This window comes from Meles meles, chromosome 7 (genome assembly GCF_922984935.1).
Source record: "Meles meles chromosome 7, mMelMel3.1 paternal haplotype, whole genome shotgun sequence".
Lineage (NCBI taxonomy): Eukaryota > Metazoa > Chordata > Mammalia > Carnivora > Mustelidae > Meles > Meles meles.
This window is the reverse complement of record NC_060072.1, coordinates 58,013,102-58,034,775: the sequence shown is the minus strand read 5'-3', so window position 1 is coordinate 58,034,775 and position 21,674 is coordinate 58,013,102. Positions and strand designations below refer to the sequence as shown.

The following is a 21,674-nucleotide window of genomic DNA, read 5'->3' as shown; positions in this document are numbered from 1 at the left end:
TTGTTGATTCTCCAGTTCTTTAAGGTGTAGAGACAGCTGGTGTATTCGGGATTTTTCAATGTTTTTGAGGGAGGCTTGGATGGCTATGTATTTCCCCCTTAGAACCGCCTTTGCTGTATCCCATAGGTTTTGGACCGAGGTGTCTTCATTCTCATTGGTTTCCATGAATTGTTTAAGTTCGTCTTTGATCTCCTGGTTGATCCAAGCATTCTTAAGCAAGGTGGTCTTTAGCTTCCAGGTGTTTGAGTTCCTTCTGAACTTTTCCTTGTGATTGAGCTCCAGTTTCAAAGCATTGTGATCGGAGAATATGCAGGGATTAATGTCAGTCTTTTGGTATCGGTTGAGTCCTGCTTTGTGACCCAGTATGTGGTCTATTCTGGAGAAGGTTCCATGTGCACTTGAGAAGAATGAATATTCTGTTGTTTTAGGGTGGAATGTTCTGTATACGTCAATGAGGTCCATCTGGTCCAATGTTTCATTCAATGCTCTTATTTCTTTATTAATTTTCTGCTTCGATGATCTGTCTATTTCTGAGAGAGGCGTATTAAGATCTCCTACTATTATTGTATTCGTATCAATATGACTCTTTATCTTGATTAATAGTTTTCTTATGTAATTGGGTGCTCCCATATTGGGGGCATAGATATTCACAATTGTTAGATCGTCTTGGCGGATAGTCCCTTTAAGAATTATGTAGTGTCCTTCTGTATCTCTGACTACAGTCTTTAGTTTAAAATCTAATTTATCTGATATGAGAATCGCTACTCCGGCCTTCTTTTGAGGCCCATTGGCATGAAAGATGCTTCTCCATCCCTTCACTTTCAGTCTGGGTGTATCCTTAGGTTCAAAATGGGTCTCTTGTAGACAACATATGGATGGGTCCTGTCGTTTTATCCAATCTGCAACCCTGTGTCGTTTTATGGGCGCATTTAGGCCATTCACATTGAGAGTGGTTATTGAGAGATAGGTTTTTATTGACATCGTGTTGCCTTTGAAGTCTTTCTGTCTATAGATTGTTTCTGTATTTCTGTTCAATGATATTCTTAGGATTTTTCCTCTCTTATAGGACCCCCCTTAATATTTCCTGCAGTGTCGGCTTGGTGGTTGCATAGTCTTTTAAGCCTTGCTGGTCTTGGAAACTCTTTATCTCTCCATCCATTTTAAATGTCAGTCTTGCTGGATAGAGTATTCTTGGTTGCATGTTCTTCTCATTTAGTACTCTGAATATATTTTGCCAGCCCTTCCTGGCTTTCCAGGTCTCTGTGGAAAGGTCTGACGTTATTCTAATGGGCTTTCCTCTGTATGTAAGAAGCTTCTTTGTCCTAGCTGCTTTTAAGAGGGTCTCTCTTGAAACAAAATTCCCCATTCTAACGATAAGGTGCCGTGAGGACTTTCGGGAATCTAAAATCTTGGGAGGAAATCTTTCTGCCTCTAGTACATGAACGTTGTTTCCATTCGTGAGATTGGGAAAATTTTCATAGACAACTTCTTCCACTATATCTTCTAGACTTCTTTCTTTTTCTTCCCCTTCAGGGATTCCAATAATTCTGACGTTGGAACGTTTCATGGCATCGTTTATTTCCCTGATTCTGTTTTCGTGGCTTCTGAGCTGTTTGTTCCAGGCTTCCTCCTGATCCTTTCTCTCTATCTGTTTGTCCTCCAGATCACTAATTCTATCTTCTGTCTCAGTTATCCTAGCTTTTAGAGAATTTAGATTGGATTGGAACTCATTGAGAGCATTTTGAACATCATCCCTGGTGGCTTTCAGTTCTGCCCTAATCAATTCTGTTTGGTCATCCATGGCTTTCTCCAACCTAGCTATTGCCTGGATAATTGTTAGTCTGAATTCCTTTTCTGACATATTGTCTATGTCGATAGCCATTAGCTCTGTTGCAGAAGGCCCATCCTCTGTATTTTTCTTCTGTTGGGTATTCCTCCTCCTAGTCATTTTGGTAAGAGATGACTAAACAGATGCAGCTGGACTTATCGATTGTGGTGCAGTCAATGAGCACCCAGGAACGCTTCTGTGCAATCAGGATTCCCCACCCAAATGAGAGGAAAAAGAAAAGAAAAAGAAATAGAGAAGAAGAAAGAAAAAAAAGGGGGAAAGAAAAAAGGAAAAAAAAGAGAGAGAGAGATAGGGAAAAAAGGGAAGATACAAGAGAAGGCTCAGCCCAAATGGGCCACAAGGTAAGATTTGTGGAGTATACAAACAAAAACAGACAGACAAAAAGAGTGATAAAAGTATATGACAAGAGAAAAAAATATGTATATATAAGCAAAAAAAAAGGGAAAAACCTCCTCAGAAAGAACCCCAAGTATAAGATTTATATATTATCAGGACAGACACAAATTCACAGAAACACTGACAGAAGGAAAAATTGGGAGAATGGTTATAGATTCTCAGTGTGGGTGAGGAAGGTTATTTTGATTCTTCCTGAAGGTATCTTGATGTTTTTGTTAAGGGACTCAACTTTCCTAAGTTACAGGGGGATTAGAAACTGGTTTGCCTATAGGGGTAGCATTGATTGGGGAAAGGGGATTACCTTGAAGTTTAACTCTATATGTATAGTAGAAAATAAAAATTAAAAAAAGAATAAACTAGACTAAACTAAGTTAAAATTTAAAAAGAATTTAAAAAAAATAGAAAAATAAAAGAAAAACACGGGTGTATGTATCAAAAAGTTCAGGTTAGAAGGTTATTAAAGAATTTGATGTACTGGACATCTCAGTGTGATGGTAAATAGGTTAAAAAATTATCTGTATGTATAAAAAAAAAAAAGAACCAGAATATTGGTAAAGAGTTAAAAATAAAAGTTGTATTTATGAAGTAGTGGTGGTTGTTCTCTTGTAGTCTTTTTTTTTTTTTTTTCCTTCCTTCCTGGTTGGTTTTCTGGGGGAGGGGCCTGCCACGTGGGTTTTCAGACAATGATGTTCCCTGAGTTAGGTCCTCCCACTCCCCTCAAGGGGGTGAGCTCTTTTTTTTTTCAGGAAACTGTTTTTTTTCAGCCTTTTGTTCTCTGGGGGTTTTTATGTTCTTTCATCTGCTTTCTCTCGCCTTGACAGCTTTTGATGGGTTTTGGAGGTTTAGAGGAGAGCAAACAGCACCCCAACCTCCCTCTCAAAGAGAAGCCTCAGACTGTTTTGCAAAAGCTGCTGGCAGAGTCGGTTCTGAGTCACTGTCCCTGGGGATGCAGGAGCTCCTCGTTGTACCCAAAACCAGGGCAGCGGTGGCTGTCTAGGCAGCTCCAGACCGCCAGAGAGGTTCCAAGCAGAGATCGTGCACTGAGATTTTCCCGCTGTCCCGGGCTGGGAATGTCTGGTTTTTCCTGCTGCCAGAGCTCCAGGCTAGCGCCTATGAGCACCTATCCCAAGGGAGGGTGTGGGACGCGCGCGTTTCAGGATTGCCGTCTGGTCAGGCTCCCAGCCCCTCACGGGAGCCAGACCCCACTCGTTCTCGGGCACACTGGCAGTCAGGTGCACTGGCGGCTCAGGGACAGAGACCTGATTTCTCCACCGCACTCTCTCTGGCTCCGTGCCAGGGGAGGCTGTCCTGGGTCCGGGGACTTAGGTCCCTGACCCAAACCGCCCAGGTTCCCACTATTACCCCCCTCCCCGCGATCCTTTGCTGTTTGTTTTTTGAGTGCTTTCAACCAGACTCCAAGTTAATGCTGGTCCCCAGACGCAGAGCACTCTCATGTTGGGGTGTTACTTTCCAATCGGTCACCTCTGGTGGCTCCCTCCCCCTTTTGTTTATCTTCCGATATCAGTCCGATGCTCCCAGTCTGCTTTACCTGCCACTGGCATCTTCTGCTCCAGTAGAGATCCAGACGTGTATAATTCTGATCTCAGGCTGATTTCATGGGTGGTCGGAGTTCTTTGGTAGGTAATCAGCTCACTTTAGGGTACAGGTTGAAATGGTGCCTCCTCCTACTTCCCCGCCATCTTGACTCCGGGATTCTACCATTGCCATTTTTATACAAACAAATCACTTAGCATTTAAACTGAGTCAATTCAGAATGTTTCACTCTTCCAAATACTTAATCTCAGAAGGGATTAGTATTCCTGTGACATCTTGGAGGGAAGGGAGATATTTAATCAGTGGTTGTCCTTTGTCCTTCTCCGGCATCCACTGAATTGCAACAATCTTTTTTTTTTTTTTTTTTGTTAAAGATTTTATTTTTATTTATTTATTTGACACAGAGATAGATCACAGGTAGGCAGAGAGGCAGGCAGAGAGAGAGAGAGGGAGAAGCAGGCTCCCTGCTGAGCAGAGAGCCAGATGTGGGGCTCGATCCCAGGACCCCGAGATCATGACCTGAGCCAAAGGCAGAGGCTTTAACCCACTGAACCACCCAGGTGCCCCTGAATTGCAACACTCTTGTTTAGTTTTTAGCTTGGATGCTTCCCTGTGTGACATCTGATGAGGCTTCTGTGGTGTCCCTGGTCTTCAGCTTTATAATCAGTGCCACCTGAATTGGCAGTAGTCACCACAAATGTAAGGAATCTTCTGACCCCAGCTGGTCCAATGTCCATTTATTCCACAAAGAGCCATACAAAAAAGTGTTTGACTGCTCCCCAGAGCTCGCTGAGGTACACAGGGCTCATGAGCCCTGACAGCCCAGGCAGCCATCTCCACCACCCCATGAAGTCCTGGGGTGGCAAACTATGGGGTTGTTTCCTCCCCAAGCAACTAAATGACGTCATCAAACTCACTGGGAGTTCCTGTATTCCATTCACCTGGAGTATACGCATATATGGAGGGGCCCTTTCTTGTCACCCACAGACCTGTCTAGCTTTATTGCTGTTCTCTCCCTGCATTTTAGAGGTGGTGGATAGAGAAACGTGGTGAACTTAATAATGTAAATGTGGCACCATAAAAAAAAAAAATGTGAACAAAAGTTAAATGGGATAACTCCATTTTTTAAAAGACTTAGAAATAATTTGAAGGAAAAGCTCTCATGAGGTGAATTTATTGAACAAGGATCATAAAATAAAAGATTTCAAAGGATTTAATGTTGTTTGCTTAACTGGTAATAGAACTATTCTCAATTTATCAGTTTCAGTTCTGGAAATTAGTAGATAAAGGATTTCTAAAGTTCCAAAGTAGGGGGACCCAAATTCTTGTTCTTGGAATCTGAGTCACCACCTCCTCTTTACAATGCCATCCTTCATCCGTCAGCAAAAAGTAGCAAATAAAAACCAGAACCAGGACCTTAGATAAATTTTCAGTCCAGAGAACACAAGGGGTTCACAAATTACCCACTTTGCTCCAAAATGAGAGCAAAAGGTGGATAAAGTATATAGAAAGCATTATAGTAATATAGTGGGTCCCACAACAAGATTAAACATCTTTTGAGCCAGAAATGGAATAGAAAACAGTGATGAAGTGTGGTCCACTGGGCCCTTGGCGTGAAACAAGCTGAGACAACCATCCCTGCTGATGGGTGAAGGCCTCAGGTCTTGAGAGAGCTGAGTTAAGACTGAACCAAAGTAACCTTGCTGCTTTTGACTGTTTATAAAATTAAGAGGCCACAGAATAATTTATACTCATGTGCACCTTAGTGTACAAATTATAAGAAACCATGAGCTTGGAATTGGGGGCTTGGGGGTGGACCAAATAGAACCAGACCCTCCATGAGCTGGTTCGATTAATGATTTATCTGCAGTATTCCATAGGAAAGAACTTCCCCAAAAAGCCACTATAAGACCTGGTTTTCACAGAGTCAGATGGAGTCACTTAGGGAAAAGTGAGAAGGGGATGGTGGAGGTAGGGGGAGAGAGAGAGAGAATATGAGAATATAAACAAACAACTTGAAATGCTTGCACACCAAACTTCCAAAATACACAAAAAATTGAGTGCTAAGAAAAATAGTCAACAAAATCAACAATAATATCATGAATACACTCCAGATTAATTTCATAAAATGGTCTAATAAAGGCTTAAATATGCCTAAGGCACTCTTAGTTATAAATGATATAAAATTTGAAGAATTTATGAAACAAGAAAGGAATAAATAAGAGGACAGGTAGTGGGGTGCCTGGGTGGCTCAGTGGGTTAAAGCCTCTGCCTTCGTCTCAGGTCATGATCTCAGGGTCCTGGGACAGAGCCCCACATTGGGAATCTCTGCTCAGTGGGGAGCCTTCTTCCCACCCGCCCCTCCACCACCTGCCTCTCTGCCTACTCGTGATCTCTCTCTCATTCTGTTAAATAAATAAATAAAATCTAAAAAAAAATGTTAGCTAACGTTAGAGTGATAATTGTATTGTAATCTATAAATATATCAAATCAATACATTATACACCTTAAACTTATGCAATGTTCTATGTTAATTATATCAATGAAAAGATGTTTACAGCACGGGAGACACATTTAATTAATTTTATTAATTATTTACTTATTTATTTTGAGAGAGAATGAGAGAGAACTTATGTGAGCAGAGATGGGGGTGGGGCAAGGGCACAGGGAGAGAGAGACTCTCAAGCAGGCTCCACACTGAGCACGGAGCCCATTGCAGAATGTGATCTCATGACACTGAGATCATGACCTGAGCCAAAATCAGGAGCTGGATGTTCAGCTGACCGAGCCACCCAGGTGCCCCATACATTTTTTTTTTTTAAGATTTTATCTATCCATTTGAGAGAGAGAGAGGATGAGTGGGGAGAGAGACAGAGGAAGGAGGCAAAAGGAAACAGATTTCCCCCTGAGTGGAGAGCTGGATACTGGGCTTGATCCCAGGACCCTGAGATCATGATCTGCGCTGAAGTCAGACACTTAATGTACTGAGCCACCCAGGCACCCCCACATTTAATTTTTTTAAGTAAGTTTTATTTATTATTTTTATTATGTATTTATTTATTTTCTAAAATAAGTTTTAAAATATAGAATCCCAAATAGCGGGAAGGAGTCAAGATGGCGGAGAAGTAGCAGGCTGAGACTACATCAGGTAGCAGGAGATCAGCTCCATAGCTTACATTGCAAACACCTACAAATCCAACGGGAGATCGAAGAGAAGAACAGCAATTCAGAAACAGAAAATCAACCACTTTCTGAAAGGTAGGACTGGAGGAGAAGTGAATCTAAAACGACAGGAAGATAGACCGCAGGGGGAGGGGCCGGCTCCCAGAAAGCGGCGGAGCAACGGAGCACAAAATCAGGACTTTTAAAAGTCTGTTCCACTGAGGGACATTGCTCCAGAGGCTAAACCGGGGTGAAGCCCATGCGGGGTCAGCGTGGCCCCAGGTCCCGCAGGGTCACAGAAGGATCGGGGGTGTCGGAGTGTCGCAGAGCTCGCAGGTATTAGAACAGAGAAGCCGGCTACAGAGACAGAGCCGAGGACTGAACTCTCAGCTCGGGGTTACTTTGAACTGGTCGTGGGCTGGGTGAGCTCGGAGCGCGGCTAGAGTCTGGGGATACGGGAGTGATTGGGTGCTGTCCTCTGGGGGCACACTGAGGAGTGGGGCCCTGGGCTCTCGGCTCCTCCGGGCCGGAGACTAGGAGGCCGCCATTTTCATTCCCGTCCTCCGGAACTCTACGGAAAGCGTTCAGGGAACAGAAGCTCCCAAAAGCGAACCCGAGCAGATTACTTAGTCCGGCCGCCGGTAAGGGCGGTGCAATCCCGCCTCAGGCAAAGACACTTGAGAGTCACTACAACAGGCCCCTCCCCCAGAAGATCAACAAAATATCCAGCCAGGACGAAGTTCATCTATCAAGTAAAGCAGGTTCAATTCCTAAGACAGCAGCGGAATTCCAGAGGAGGAGAAAGCAAAGCACGGAACTCATGGCTTTCTCCCCATGATTCTTTAGTCTTGCGGTTAATTCAATTTTTTTTTTCTTTTTTAAATTTTTTTTTCTTTCCTTTTTCTTCTTCTGCTAAATTCTTAAAAACTTTTACCCTTTTCTTTTTTAACGTTTTTTGACTAGTTCATCTAAATATATATTTTTTCTTTCTTTTTTATATTTTTTCTTTGTTTTATTTTTAAAATTTTTTTCTTTTTTTTTTTCTGAACCTCTTTTTATCCCCTTTCTGCCCCCCACAATTTGGGGTCTCTTCTGATTTGGTTACAGCGCATTTTTCTGGGGTCTTTGCCACACTTTTAGTATTTTATTTGATCCTTCATATCCTCTTATCCGGACAAAATGACAAGGCGGAAAAAATCACCACAAACAAAAGAACAAGAGGCAGTACCGAAGGCTAGGGACCTAATCAACACAGACATTGGTAATATGTCAGCTCAAAAGTTCAGAATGATGATTCTGAACGTTCTAGCCGGGCTCGAAAAAGGCATGGAAGATATTAGAGAAACCATCTCTGGAGATATAAAAGCACTTTCTGGAGAAATTAAAGAACTAAAATCTAACCAAGTAGAAATCAAAAAAGCTATTAATGATGTGCAATCAAAAATGGAGGCTCTCACTGCTAGGATCAATGAGGCAGAAGAAAGAATTAGTGATATAGAAGACCAAATGACAGAGAATAAAGAAGCCGAGCAAAAGAGGGACAAACAGCTACTGGACCATGAGGGGAGAATTCGAGACATAAGTGACGCTGTAAGACAAAACATTAGAATAATTGGGATTCCAGAAGAAGAAGAAAGAGAGAGGGGAGCAGAAGGTCTATTGGAGAGAATTTCCCTAATATGGCAAAGGGAACAAGCATCAAAATCCAGGAGATGCAGAGAACCCCCCTCAAAGTCAACAAGAATAGGTCCACACCCCGTCACCTAATAGTAAAATTTACAAGTCTTAGTGACAAAGAGAAAATCCTGAAAGCAGCCCGGGAAAAGAAGTCTATAACATACAATGGTAAAAATATTAGATTGGCAGCAGACTTATCCACAGAGACCTGGCAGGCCAAAAAGAGCTGGCATGATATATTCAGAGCACTAAATGAGAAAAACATGCAGCCAAGAATACTCTATCCAGCTAGGCTATCATTGAAAATAGAAGGAGAGATAAAAAGCTTCCAAAATAAACAAAAACTGAAAGAATTTGCAAACACTGAACCAGCTCTACAGGAAATATTGAAAGGGGTCCTCTAAGCAAAGAAAGAGTAGATCAGAAAGGTACAGAGACAATATACAGTAACAGTCACCTTACAGGCTAATAATGGCACTAAATTCATATCTCTCAATAGTTACCCTGAATGTTAATGGGCTAAATGCCCCAATCAAAAGACACAGGATATCAGAATGGATAAAAAAACAAAACCCATCAATATGTTGCCTACAAGAAACTCATTTTAGATGCGAAGACACCTCCAGATTTAAAGTGAGGGGGTGGAAAACAATTTACCATGCTAATGGGCATCAGAAGAAAGCTGGGGTGGCAACCCTTATATCAGATCAATTAGATTTTAAGCCAAAGACTGTAATAAGAGATGAGGAAGGACACTGTATCATACTCAAAGGGTCTGTCCAACAAGAAGATCTAACAATTTTAAATATCTATGCCCCTAACGTGGGAGCAGTCAACTATATCAACCAATTAATAACAAAATCAAAGAAACACATCAATAATAATACAATAATAGTAGGGGACTCCCTACTCCCCTCACTGAAATGGACAGATCATCCAAGCAAAAGATCAACAAGGAAATAAAGGCCTTAAATGACACACTGGACCAGATGGACATCACAGATATATTCAGAACATTTCATCCCAAAGCAACAGAATACACATTCTTCTCTAGTGCACATGGAACATTCTCCAGAATAGATGACATCCTGGGTCATAAATCAGGTCTCAACCAGTATCAAAAGACTGGAATCTTTCCCTGCATATTTTCAGATCACAATGCTCTGAAGCTAGAACTCAATCACAAGAGGAAAGCTGGAAAGAACCCAAATACATGGAGACTAAACAGCATCCTTCTAAAGAATGAATGGGTCAACCAGGAAATTAAAGAAGAATTGAAAAAATTCATGCAAACAAATGATAATGAAAACACAACGGTTCAAAATCTGTGGGACACAGCAAAGGCAGTCTTGAGAGGAAAATATATAGCGGTACAAGCCTTTCTCAAGAAACAAGAAAGGTCTCAAGTACACAACCTAACCCTACACGTAAAGGAGCTGGAGAAAGAACAACAAAGAAACCCTAAACCCAGTAGGAGAAGAGAAATCATAAAGATCAGAGCAGAAATCAATGAAATAGAAACCAAAAAAAAAAACAATAGAAAAAATCAATGAAACTAGGAGCTGGTTCTTTGAAAGACTCAATAAGATTGATAAACCCCTGGCCAGACTCATCAAAAAGAAAAGAGAAAGGGCCCAAATAAATAAAATCATGAATGTAATAGGAGAGATCACAACTAACATCAAAGAAATACAGACAATTATAAGAACATACTATGAGCAACTCTACGTCAACAAATTTGACAATCTGGAAGAAATGGATGCATTCCTAGAGACATATAAACTACCACAACTGAACCAGGAAGAAATAGAAAACCTGAACAGGCCCATAACCAGTAAGGAGATTGAAACAGTCATCAAAAATCTCCAAACAAACAAAAGCCCAGGGCCAGACGGCTTCCCAGGGGAATTCTACCAAACATTTAAAGAAGAACTCATTCCTATTCTCCTGAAACTGTTCCAAAAAATAGAAATGGAAGGAAAACTTCCAAACTCATTCTATGAGGCCAGCATCACCTTGATCCCAAAACCAGACAAGGATCCCACCAAAAAAGAGAACTACAGACCAATATCCTTGATGAACACAGATGAAAAAATTCTCGCCAAAATACTAGCCAATAGGATTCAACAGTACATTAAAATGATTATTCACCACGATCAAGTGGGATTTATTCCAGGGCTGCAAGGTAGGTTCAACATCCGCAAATCAATCAATGTGATACAACACATTAATAAAAGAAAGAACAAGAACCATATGATACTCTCAATAGTTGCTGAAAAAAGCATTTGACAAAGTACTTGACAAAGCATCCCTTCCTGATCAAAACTCTTCAAAGTGTAGGGATAGAGGGCACATACCTCAATATTATCAAAGCCATCTATGAAAAACCCACCGCAAATATCATTCTCAATGGAGAAAAACTAAAAGCTTTTCCTCTAAGGTCAGGAACACGGCAGGGATGTCCATTATCACCACTGCTATTCAACATAGTACTAGAAGTCCTAGCCTCAGCAATCAGACAACAGAAATAAATTAAAAGCATCCAAATTGACAAAGAAGAAGTCAAACTATCACTCTTCGCAGATGATATGATACTATATGTGGAAAACCCAAAAGACTCCACTCCAAAACTGCTAGAACTTGTACAGGAATTCAGTAAAGTGTCAGGATATAAAATCAATGCACAGAAATCAGTTGCATTTCTGTACACCAACAACAAGACAGAAGAAAGAGAAATTAAGGAGTCAATCCCATTTACAATTGCACCCAAAACTATAAGATACCTAGGAATAAACCTAACCAAAGAGGCTAAGAATCTATATGCAGAAAACTATAAAGTACTCATGAAAGAAATTGAGGAAGACACAAAGAAATGGAAAAATGTTCCATGCTCCTGGATTGGAAGAATAAATATTGTGAAAATGTCCATGCTACCTAAAGCAATCTACACATTTAATGCAATCCCTATCAAAATACCATCCATTTTTTTCAAAGAAATGGAACAAATAATCCTAAAATTTATATGGAATGAGAAAAGACCTCGAATAGCCAAAGGAATATTGAAGAACAAAGCCAAAGTTGGTGGTATCACAATTCCGGACTTCAAGCTGTATTACAAAGCTGTCATCATCAAGACAGCATGGTACTGGCACAAAAACAGACACATAGATCAGTGGAACAGAATAGAGAGCCCAGAAATAGACCCTCAACTCTATGGTCAACTAATCTTCGACAAAGCAGGAAAGAATGTCCAATGGAAAAAAGACAGTCTCTTCAATAAATGGTGCTGGGAAAATTGGAAAGCCACATGCAGAAAAATGAAATTGGACCACTTCCTTACACCACACACGAAAATAGACTCCAAATGGATGAAGGACCTCAATGTGAGAAAGGAATCCATCAAAATCCTTGAGGAGAACGCAGGCAGCAACCTCTTTGACCTCAGCCGCAGCAACATCTTCCTAGGAACATCAACAAGGGCAAGGGAAGCAAGGGCAAAAATGAACTATTGGGATTTCATCAAGATCAAAAGCTTTTGCACAGCAAAGGAAACAGTTAACAAAACCAAAAGACAACTGATAGAATGGGAGAAGATATTTGCAAACGACATATCAGATAAAGGGCTAGTATCCAAAATCTATAAGGAACTTAGCAAACTCAACACCCAAAGAACAAACAATCCAATCAAGAAATGGGCAGAGGACATGAACAGACATTTCTGCAAAGAAGGCATCCAGATGGCCAACAGACACATGAAAAAGTGCTCCACGTCACTCAGCATCAGGGAAATACAAATCAAAACCACAATGAGATATCACCTCACACCAGTCAGAATGGCTAAAATTAACAAGTCAGGAAATGACAGGTGCTGGTGAGGATGCGGAGAAAGGGGAACCCTCCTCCACTGTTGGTGGGAATGCAAGCCTGGTGCAACCACTCTGGAAAACAGCATGGAGGTTCCTCAAAAAGTTGAAAATAGAACTACCCTATGACCCAGCAATTGCACTACTGGGTATTTACCCTAAAGATACAAACGCAGTGATCCGAAGGGGCATGTGTACCCGAATGTTTATAGCAGCAATGTCTACAATAGCCAAACTATGGAAAGAACCTAGATGTCCATCAACAGATGAATGGATAAAGAAGAGGTGGTATATATACACAATGAAATACTATGCAGCCATCAAAAGAAATGAAATCCTGCCATTTGCGACGACGTGGATGGAACTAGAGGGTATCATGCTTAGTGAAATAAGTCAATTGGAGAAAGACAACTATCATATGATCTCCCTGATATGAGGACGTGGAGATGCAACATGGGGGGTTAGGGGGATAGGAGAAGAATAAATGAAACAAGATGGGATTGGGAGGGAGAAAAACCATTTATGACTCTTAATATCACAAAACAAACTGGGGGTTGCTGGGGGGAGGTGGGGTTGGGAGAGGGGGAGGGGGTTATGGACATTGGGGAGGGTATGTGCTATCGTGAGTGCTGTGAAGTGTGTAAACCTGGTGGCTCACAGACCTGTACCCCTGGGGATAAAAATACATTATATGTTTATAAAAAAAAAAAATTGGAAGGGGAGGCGAACCATAAGAGACTATGGACTCTGAAAAACAACCCGAGGGTTTTGAAGGGTCGGGGGTGGAATGTTGGGGGAACAGGTGGTAGGTAATAGGGAGGGAACTTATTGCATGGAACACTGGGTGTTGTGCAAAAACAATGAATACTGTTACGCTGAAAAAATAAATAAATTTAAATACTGAAAGAAAAAAAAAAAGAATCCCAAATAGCCAACAATCTGGGAGGAGGGAGGGATGAAAATTAAAATAATGAGAAACCATGTTAATTGTCAAAAATTAAAAAGTCTGATTATACCAAGTGTTGGTGAGGTTGTGGAGCCAGAATAAGTCTAATCTGTAGCGGGTGGGAATATAAATGGGTACAATCACTATGAACGACCACTTGGCAGTATCTAGTAACTACAGATAATATAGGATATTCATCCCTGCAATTCTACTTTTATATATGGTAAATATATTCCAGATGAATATGCAAATATGTAAGAAGAGACATTTACAATAATGTTTGAAGTTGCATTCATGAATTCTTATATACTAATGCCATGGAATACTATCAGCAGATGAAAACAATAAATTTAAATTGCAGATGATAACGTTGTGTCATGGTGAGAGAATTAAATGTTAGAGTGATAGTATGTTCTTGTTTATGATTTAATCAGAAACCTAAGTAGTACTGTGCCTTATTTATTATTAACTCTCTATCTGGGGTGGGGGGAGCTGGATGGCTCAGTTGGTTAAGCATCTGCCTTCAGCTCAGGTCATGATCACAGGGTCCTGGGATCGAGTCCCGTGTGGGTCTCCCTGCTTAGGTGGGAGCCTGCTTCTCCCCTGCTTGCCACGCCCCCTGCTTGTGCGCCCTCTTTCTCTCTCTGACAAATGAATAAATAAATAAATAAAATCTAAAAAAAAAAATAAAATAATAAATCTATATCTAGTGATGGTATACAAACATGCGTGAGAGTAATAAATCACCCATTCATGATTGGAGTTACATCTATGGAGAAAGGTGTGGAATTAGCATCGGAGAACTGTACACAGGGGCTTCAGCTGTAATGTTGTTGGGGTTTTTTATGATTTTATTTTTAAGTAATCTCTACTCCCAACATGGGACTCAAACTCACAACCCCAAGATCAAGAGCTGCAGGCTCTACTGACTGAGCCAGGCAGGCACCTATTTCTATTTAAAACTGTAGGCACAAACATGGCAAATGTAATGACTTTAATAAAGTTACATAGAGGTACTTGGGTGTTGGTTTTATTATATGTTTTTCTCTATGTTGGAAATATTTCTCAATTTCAAATTGTACATTTGATTTTTTTTTTTTTTTTAAAGATAAGGCAGGGGCTCCTAGGTGGCTTAGTCAATTAAGCATCTGCCTTCAGCTCAGGTCATGACCTCAGGGGCTGGGATCAAGTCCTGCATGGAGCCTGCTTCTCCCTATGCCTCACCCTCTGCTTGCACTCTCATTCTCTCTCTCTCTCAAATAAATAAATAAAATCTTAAAAAAAAAAAAAAGATAGGCCAGGTTTGCAATAAGGGGACTTGATAGTCCAAAAATTGTATAATTTGCTATGGTGGACTGCCCTAGGAAGAAAAATAGAAATGTAATCATTTTCTTTTGTTTCAGACACATGTATGACCACTTCATTAACCTCTACCCACAGCTGATTAAGAAACCTTCCATCGTGGATAAAGTGCAAGATTTTATGGAGTATGTATAATAGCTCTCCTCTTGCCATTGAGACTGCAGGACCTGAATCTGTCATTGCAAACGACAATTTTTCCTTCTGCTGATTTGTTTTTCTGTCTCTTAGGCAGGACTGGTCCTGCCTGTAGCTGGTCCTATAGTAAGGTTTAGCACATTTCGGTAATGACATGAAAACTGGTTGCAGACAACATGTCTTCTAACTTGGGCTCTTTCAAAGGTCAGGTTGAACGTCATCATCGATTATACATCTGGAGGAAGACACCATCAGTGTAAGGAAGGCAAAGTTAAATGCCTGGACTGCTTCCGCCTGAGGATCCTGCAGGGATCCCTCCTCCTCCCTCTCTGAGGTGCTTCTGTGTCATGGGCCTGGGTTCTCATCTTAGCGGGAGCCCTGGCTGTTTTCTAGTCCTTATTCTTAACATCCTTAGAGAACATGGCCATTGTAATCAAGTTTTCTGAAGACTTAGTAATTCTCAGTATTAAGAAAAGTTGCTTCCTATTTGTTTTATATGTGGCATTGTTTTATTTTTGTGACTGTAATTAATTTGGGGGCCAAAGGGCTCCTGGTTTGGCCCTCCAAATCATACACTGAATGCTCAAGTCCTACAACGCATCGTTATAAATTATTGGGCTAGATCTCATGAAGCAATGACCTTGTATTCTAAGGCTGATTTGGAGAAAGCCAGAACAAATCAGAAGTAACTTTCAGTATACAAAGTCATGTCAAATCATTCCCTTTCTAGAAAGTGCAGAGAACTAAAAGAGAGACAGAATGGAAAGACTATAAAGAAGAGAGACAGAATGGAAGGAGTATAAAAAACTCTACGAAAATGATTGGAGAGAAATATAGACAAATATCAACTACCCTGTCCTTAGGAGTTTGTTGTTTTGTCATTCTTGTTCTTTAACTTTACGATTTCCATATTAAAAAAATAGTTAATGACTTATCCGTACTGATTTAGTGAGGCATTGTGGTTTTGTATGAAATACCTATTGGATGGCCTATCCTCGACTTTTGTAGATTTCAGTATCACAGGAAGCTAAATGTTACACCTAGATAGAGCATGCAGAGAGCTATCAAGGAAGAGTCATAGTCCTAGGAAGAAATCGAATATCATTTAGGATTTGCCCAACAGCCTTTCAAAGTGATTGGGATGTTACAAGATCCAGAATGTAAGTTACACTACCATAAGTATCTGAATATATAATCCCTCAATGCCTGGGCTTAATTTAGCTTTAGATGAGCAACCATGGAAATCTCGAGGGCAAATCTAATTTCTCTTGCAGGAAGCAAGATCAATGGACCCGGAAAAACGTGAAAGCTCACAAGGATGACCCATTTTGGAGACATACAGGCTATGTTATAGCACAGATGGATGGGCTGTATGTAGGAGCAATGAGGAGGGCTAAGGTAGAAAGGACAAAGGTAAGATTTCCAAAAAGCTGCTCAGAATTTATATTGGCATTTGGCAATATTATTGCCAAGAATATCAAACATTGAAAATTATCTTGAAACTATGACAAGAATATTGAAAGAATGGCAAGAATATTGAAAATTATCTTTAAAATAAGATTGCAACCTAGAAACAGATCAAACTGGGACTAGCATATCTTGCACACACAAGCACCGTCTTGTTATATGGCTAGCACCTGAGTCAGTGACACAAAATTCAAGCTTAATACACAATCTCTATCTCTTTCGTAATACTATGCTCTGGAATAGGTTAGAGAATGTACTGAATCAATGTACTGGCTGTTAAACTAACCTAATAAAGTTAGTATTTTAGGTGATAGAATTGTTAAGGCAAAATGTTAAAGTGTACAAGTTCTATGCTTCCCATCCTCTAGAACATCATAATTAGAGCACATCATAATATTTTGAAAAGCTTTACTGAATCATTGAAGATTCAAAGATACTATTTAATATACTTCCAAAAATTATGGAGATTTTGTATTTCCTGGAAGTAATACATACGTACACACACACACATACGCACACACACACACACACACTGGACAAAATATACAAAAAGACAGTTCAAGAATAAATGAAACAAGATGGGATTGGGAGGGAGACAAACCATAAATGACTCTTAATCTCACAAAACAAACTGGGGGTTGCTGGGGGGAGGTGGGATTGGGAGAGGGGGGTGCGGGCTATGGACATTGGGGAGGGGAGGCGAACCATAAGAGACTATGGACTCTGAAAAACAACCTGAGGGTTTTGAAGGGTCAGGGGTGGGAGGTTGGGGGAACAGGTGGTGGGTGATGGGGAGGGCACGTTTTGCATGGAGCACTGGGTGTTGTGCAAAAAGAATGAATACTGTTACGCTGAAAAAAAAATAAATAAATAAAAAGGGAAAAAAATAATAATAATAAAAAAAAAAAAGACAGTTCATAGAATAGTGATGCAAAAAATTCTTAATCCTGTGAACTAAGCCTTACTCATAAGTTTAGAAATACACATTAAAACCATCCTGAAACATACTTTCTCTACTTTCTCACTTGTCTATTTGGCAGAAATTCTGAAATGTGAATGCCTACTCTGCTGGCAAGACTAAGGGGGAGAAAAGCACTTTCCCTAAATACTGGTAGTAATACAAACTGGTATATTTCTGCTGAGAGAAAATGTGGCACTCAGTATCCGAATCATCTACTCATTTGTCCTTTGATCCAGGAATCCCACTTCCACAATTATCGCCAAGGTTCACAGGCAAAAACTCCATATAGCTTATGTGTCAACCTCTTCATTGCAGATAATTTGTAATAGCAAAAGACTGAAAACAGCCAAATATATAGAATACTGGCTGCGTAAATGATGTGGCTGTAACAGGAATGAAGTAGATTTCCAAATACTGTTATGATGTGAGGTTTGGGATCTGTTATAAAGTGTAAAATAGTAAGGTGAAGACCAGTGTGAATTGTTTGCTGAATTTTATGTAAGAAATGGAAAGATAGATAGATAAAGATTTGCTTAACTTTGCAAGAATAAACAACAATGAAAGAATAAACCCAAAACTTATAAGAAAAAGAAAAAGATTACCTACCAAAAAAGGAAGAGAAGAAAGGGGAGGGGACAGGAATGAAAGCTACATTTCTCTAAATGTATCTCTCTATATATTTGACTTTGGAACCGTGTAAATGCTGTTCATAATTATAAAACAAAATGTAATCACATGGAAGAAAAACAGTCCCATAACCACACAGAGAGTGGTTATTTCCAGTGACCTTGATGCAGTCATTACAGTACATTCTTAACGGATAGGTCCTAAGGACAAGAACTGCCACCATAAAACAAAAACAAAACAGCCTTAAATAGTAATTCAGTAATCTCACTTTATCAATACTATTAGTGTAGTTATTTTAAAATTATAAATATAGTAAGATAAAGCAAATAAAGAAATACGGCGAATATCAAGATTTTCAGCATACAGGTGCCTGGGTGGCTCAGTGGGTTAAGCCTCTGCCTGCAGCTCAGGTCATGATCTCAGGGTCCTGGGATCGAGCCCTGCATCAGGCTCTCTGCTCAGCAGGGAGCCTGCTTCCCCCTCTCTCTGCCTGCCTCTCTGCCTATTTGTGATCTCTCTCTGTCAAATAAGTAAATAAAATCTTAAAAAAAATTTTTTCAGCATACAAATAGTCAATGAAGTAGAAGATTCATAGTTTTTTTTAAAGTTGTTAGATAGGCAGGAAATCATTACTTTTAGCTTCCTTAAAAAAACACATGTTTTCTTGCTTTTCTCCCTTGAGAAGGCTTAGAAATAATGAGGAAAAATAGCTTTGATCCTGTAGCACTGAGTATCCTCTAGGAGACTATGTTTTAAGGTGAGCAACCATATCTCAAACAAGACCAAAAAAGTACTAGCCATGAAGAAAAATATAAATTCAGCTAGTTAAATTTCTTTTCATCAGAAGACACTATATTGAAAGTGAAAAAAATAACCTACAAACCAAGAGAAAATATTTGCAATACACTTAATTAAGAAAGGGTTTGTTTCAGAAATGCATAAAGAATAACAAATAAATTTAAAAAAAGAAAATACCCAATAGGAAAAAAGGCAATGGGCAAAAATATCAACAGGAATTTCAAAGAAAAGGAAACAAAAATGGCCCATAAAAATGTGGAGAAATGCTTAATTTCAATAAGAAATACTGATGAAAACCTCAGTGAGGGGGCGCCTGGGTGGCTCGGTCGGTTAAGCGGTTAAGTGTCCACCTTCAGCTCAGGTCTTGATTCCATCACCTCAGAGTGGGGCCCCAGGGGAGTCTGGGAAGTCTGGTTCTCCCTCTCCCTCTGCCTGTCCCCTGCCTGTGCGTGCTCTCTCTCTCTCTCTCTTGCTCTCTCCCTCTCTCAAATAAATAAATAAGATCTTTAAAATATAAATAAGTAACCTCAATGAGATTCTATTATACACTGGAAGTGGGAAATTTTAACACTGCTGGATTACTGCTTTGGAAAAGCAGTGAAAGTTACTTGAAACATTTAAAGGTAACATATGTTCTACACTGTAGCAAATCCACTCAGATTAAAGATATTCTTGTACGTGGCGGCGGGGGTGGCCTGCGTATGTAAAAGTTCACATTACCATTGTTTTGCCACAAACTGGAAACACTCCATGTACTATATATTCATGTAATTGAATACCTTGTAGCAATGAAAATAAACGGGCTGTTTCTACACTATCAAATTGATAAATGTCAAAAAATAATGTTGATCAGAAGAATGCACACAATATGATTCTATTTATACAAATTCAAAAGGAGGCAAATTTAAAAATACACTGTCTAGGGTGTGTACACAGATGACAAAGTAACAGAAAAGCAGGTAATGAGCCACACAGAATTAGCCCAGTGGTTACTGCTGGTAAGGAGGGAAATGCGATTGGAGGCTTTCAAGACATAACTAATGTTCTATGTCCTAATCTGTCAGGTGGGCTGATAAGTGCTTTTTCTTCCTTTTAAATTGTGCATATGCATCTTTATTCTTTCATATGTATGGTATCATTCTTAATTAAAAAAAAAATAAAGGCATGGGAAGGCTGCTTCTCCCTCTACTGCTCCCCATGCTTGTGCTCTCTCTCTTTCTCTCCCTCCCTCCCTCCCTCTCTCTCTGATAAATAAAAAATAAATAAATAAATAAATAAAATATTTTTTAAAAAATTAAATAAATTAAAAAGCGAAATACTAAAGGCAAATTGAAAACTGAATAATACTGCGATTCCTATCAGACAATGAACTAATTTTAATATATAACAAACTCCTAAAAGTTAATAAGAAAAAGAATAAGAAAAATAACTAAGGCATATGAACAGTTTGCCAAAAAACAAATCCAAAGGTTTTTAAACACGCCCCGCCTTACTCCTAATAAAAGAATTGCCAGTGTAAACTGCATTGAGATACTGTTTTTCACCCATCCATTTCGAAGTAAACTCAGTGTTTAATGTTGAGGCTGGAAGAGTGTCTGTTAAAATAAGCCACATGAGGACAATTTGGCAACATCTATTAAAATCAAAATCACTTCTAGGTATCTATCCTACAGGTAGCTCACACACATACAAAATGATAGGTCCAAGATTGATTATTGTAACATTGTTTATAACAGCAAAAGACTAGAAAGCCCCCGGAAGTCCATCAATGTAATGTAATATAATTGTATTTTCAATATAATCCTGGTCAGAATTAATGTATTCCATTTACTGGAATACCGTTTGAGAGAATGAGGAGGATTTTTACATCTAATATGGGAGGTCAACAAAACAAGTGAAAAATATTAGGAGAAAAAAATCAAGTGAAGAGTAGTGCAGATAATACACTACCATTTATGTAAAAATGTATTTGTAAGACACATTAAAAAGTCCAGAGAAGGACGTAGAAACAAACAAAAAGTGGTAAATTGGAGATAGGATGGTACCTGGAGGAGAGAGACGATTTCCACTACAGATCTTATCATAATTTTTTCTTTCTTTTTTTTTTTTTAATAGCTATAATTTTTTTTTTTAATTTGACAGAGAGATCACAAGTAGGCAGAGAGGCAGGCAGAGAGAGAGGAGGAAGCAGGCTCCCTGCTGAGCAGAGAGCCGGATGCAGGGCTCAATCCCAGAACCCTGAGACCATGACCTGAGCTGAAGGCAGAGTCTTAACCCACTGAGCCATCCAGGTGCTCCTTATCATAATTTTTTCTTAATGATCTATTTATTTGAGAGAGCTCGAGAGCAGGGAGTAGAACCAGGGGGAGAACCCCAAGCAGACAGCCCACAGATTGCAGAGCCTGATATGAGGCTCGATCCCACGACCCCAAGATCATGACCTGAGCTGAAATCAGAAGTCTGGTGCTCAACTGACTGAAACACCCAGGTGCCCCATCATAATTTTTTAAATCTGGGATAATGAAAGTATGACTTATTCAAAGGACAACACAAAGAGAATATGAATATAAATAAATAATCAGGTTCTGGCTTTTGGGTTTGTTGTTGTTGTTGTTGTTGTTGTTTTGATGAACATGTCACTTTTTTGTCTTTCCACCAACTCTGCCTAAAGGCCAATTTGTAGATGCCTGACCCCAGGCTACTCTGGTGGACTGACTCTTGCTGGAGTAGTGCTCTCTAGTTGGCACAAAGTTCATGTTCAAGTCTGATCATTGCTTTGAGATACGAGCCAGTTAGTCCTACACGAAACCAAACACAAAATTAAAACGCATCTTAGTTGAATATTTTGCTGTAAGGCAGTGATTCTCAACTGTGAGC

General features: G+C 39.7%; 1 protein-coding gene across 3 annotated transcripts in view; it reads left to right on the top strand.

Moving 5' to 3' along the window:
• Positions 1-21,674, top strand: part of PLBD1 (phospholipase B domain containing 1) — a 68,578-nt gene that overhangs the window by 21,717 nt on the left and 25,187 nt on the right. For all 3 annotated transcript variants that reach the window (XM_046012983.1, XM_046012980.1, XM_046012982.1), the window contains exons 3-4: positions 14,851-14,934; positions 16,219-16,357. In XM_046012983.1, the coding sequence (XP_045868939.1) occupies positions 14,851-14,934; positions 16,219-16,357 (223 nt within the window). The remainder of the gene's footprint in view (positions 1-14,850; positions 14,935-16,218; positions 16,358-21,674) is intronic.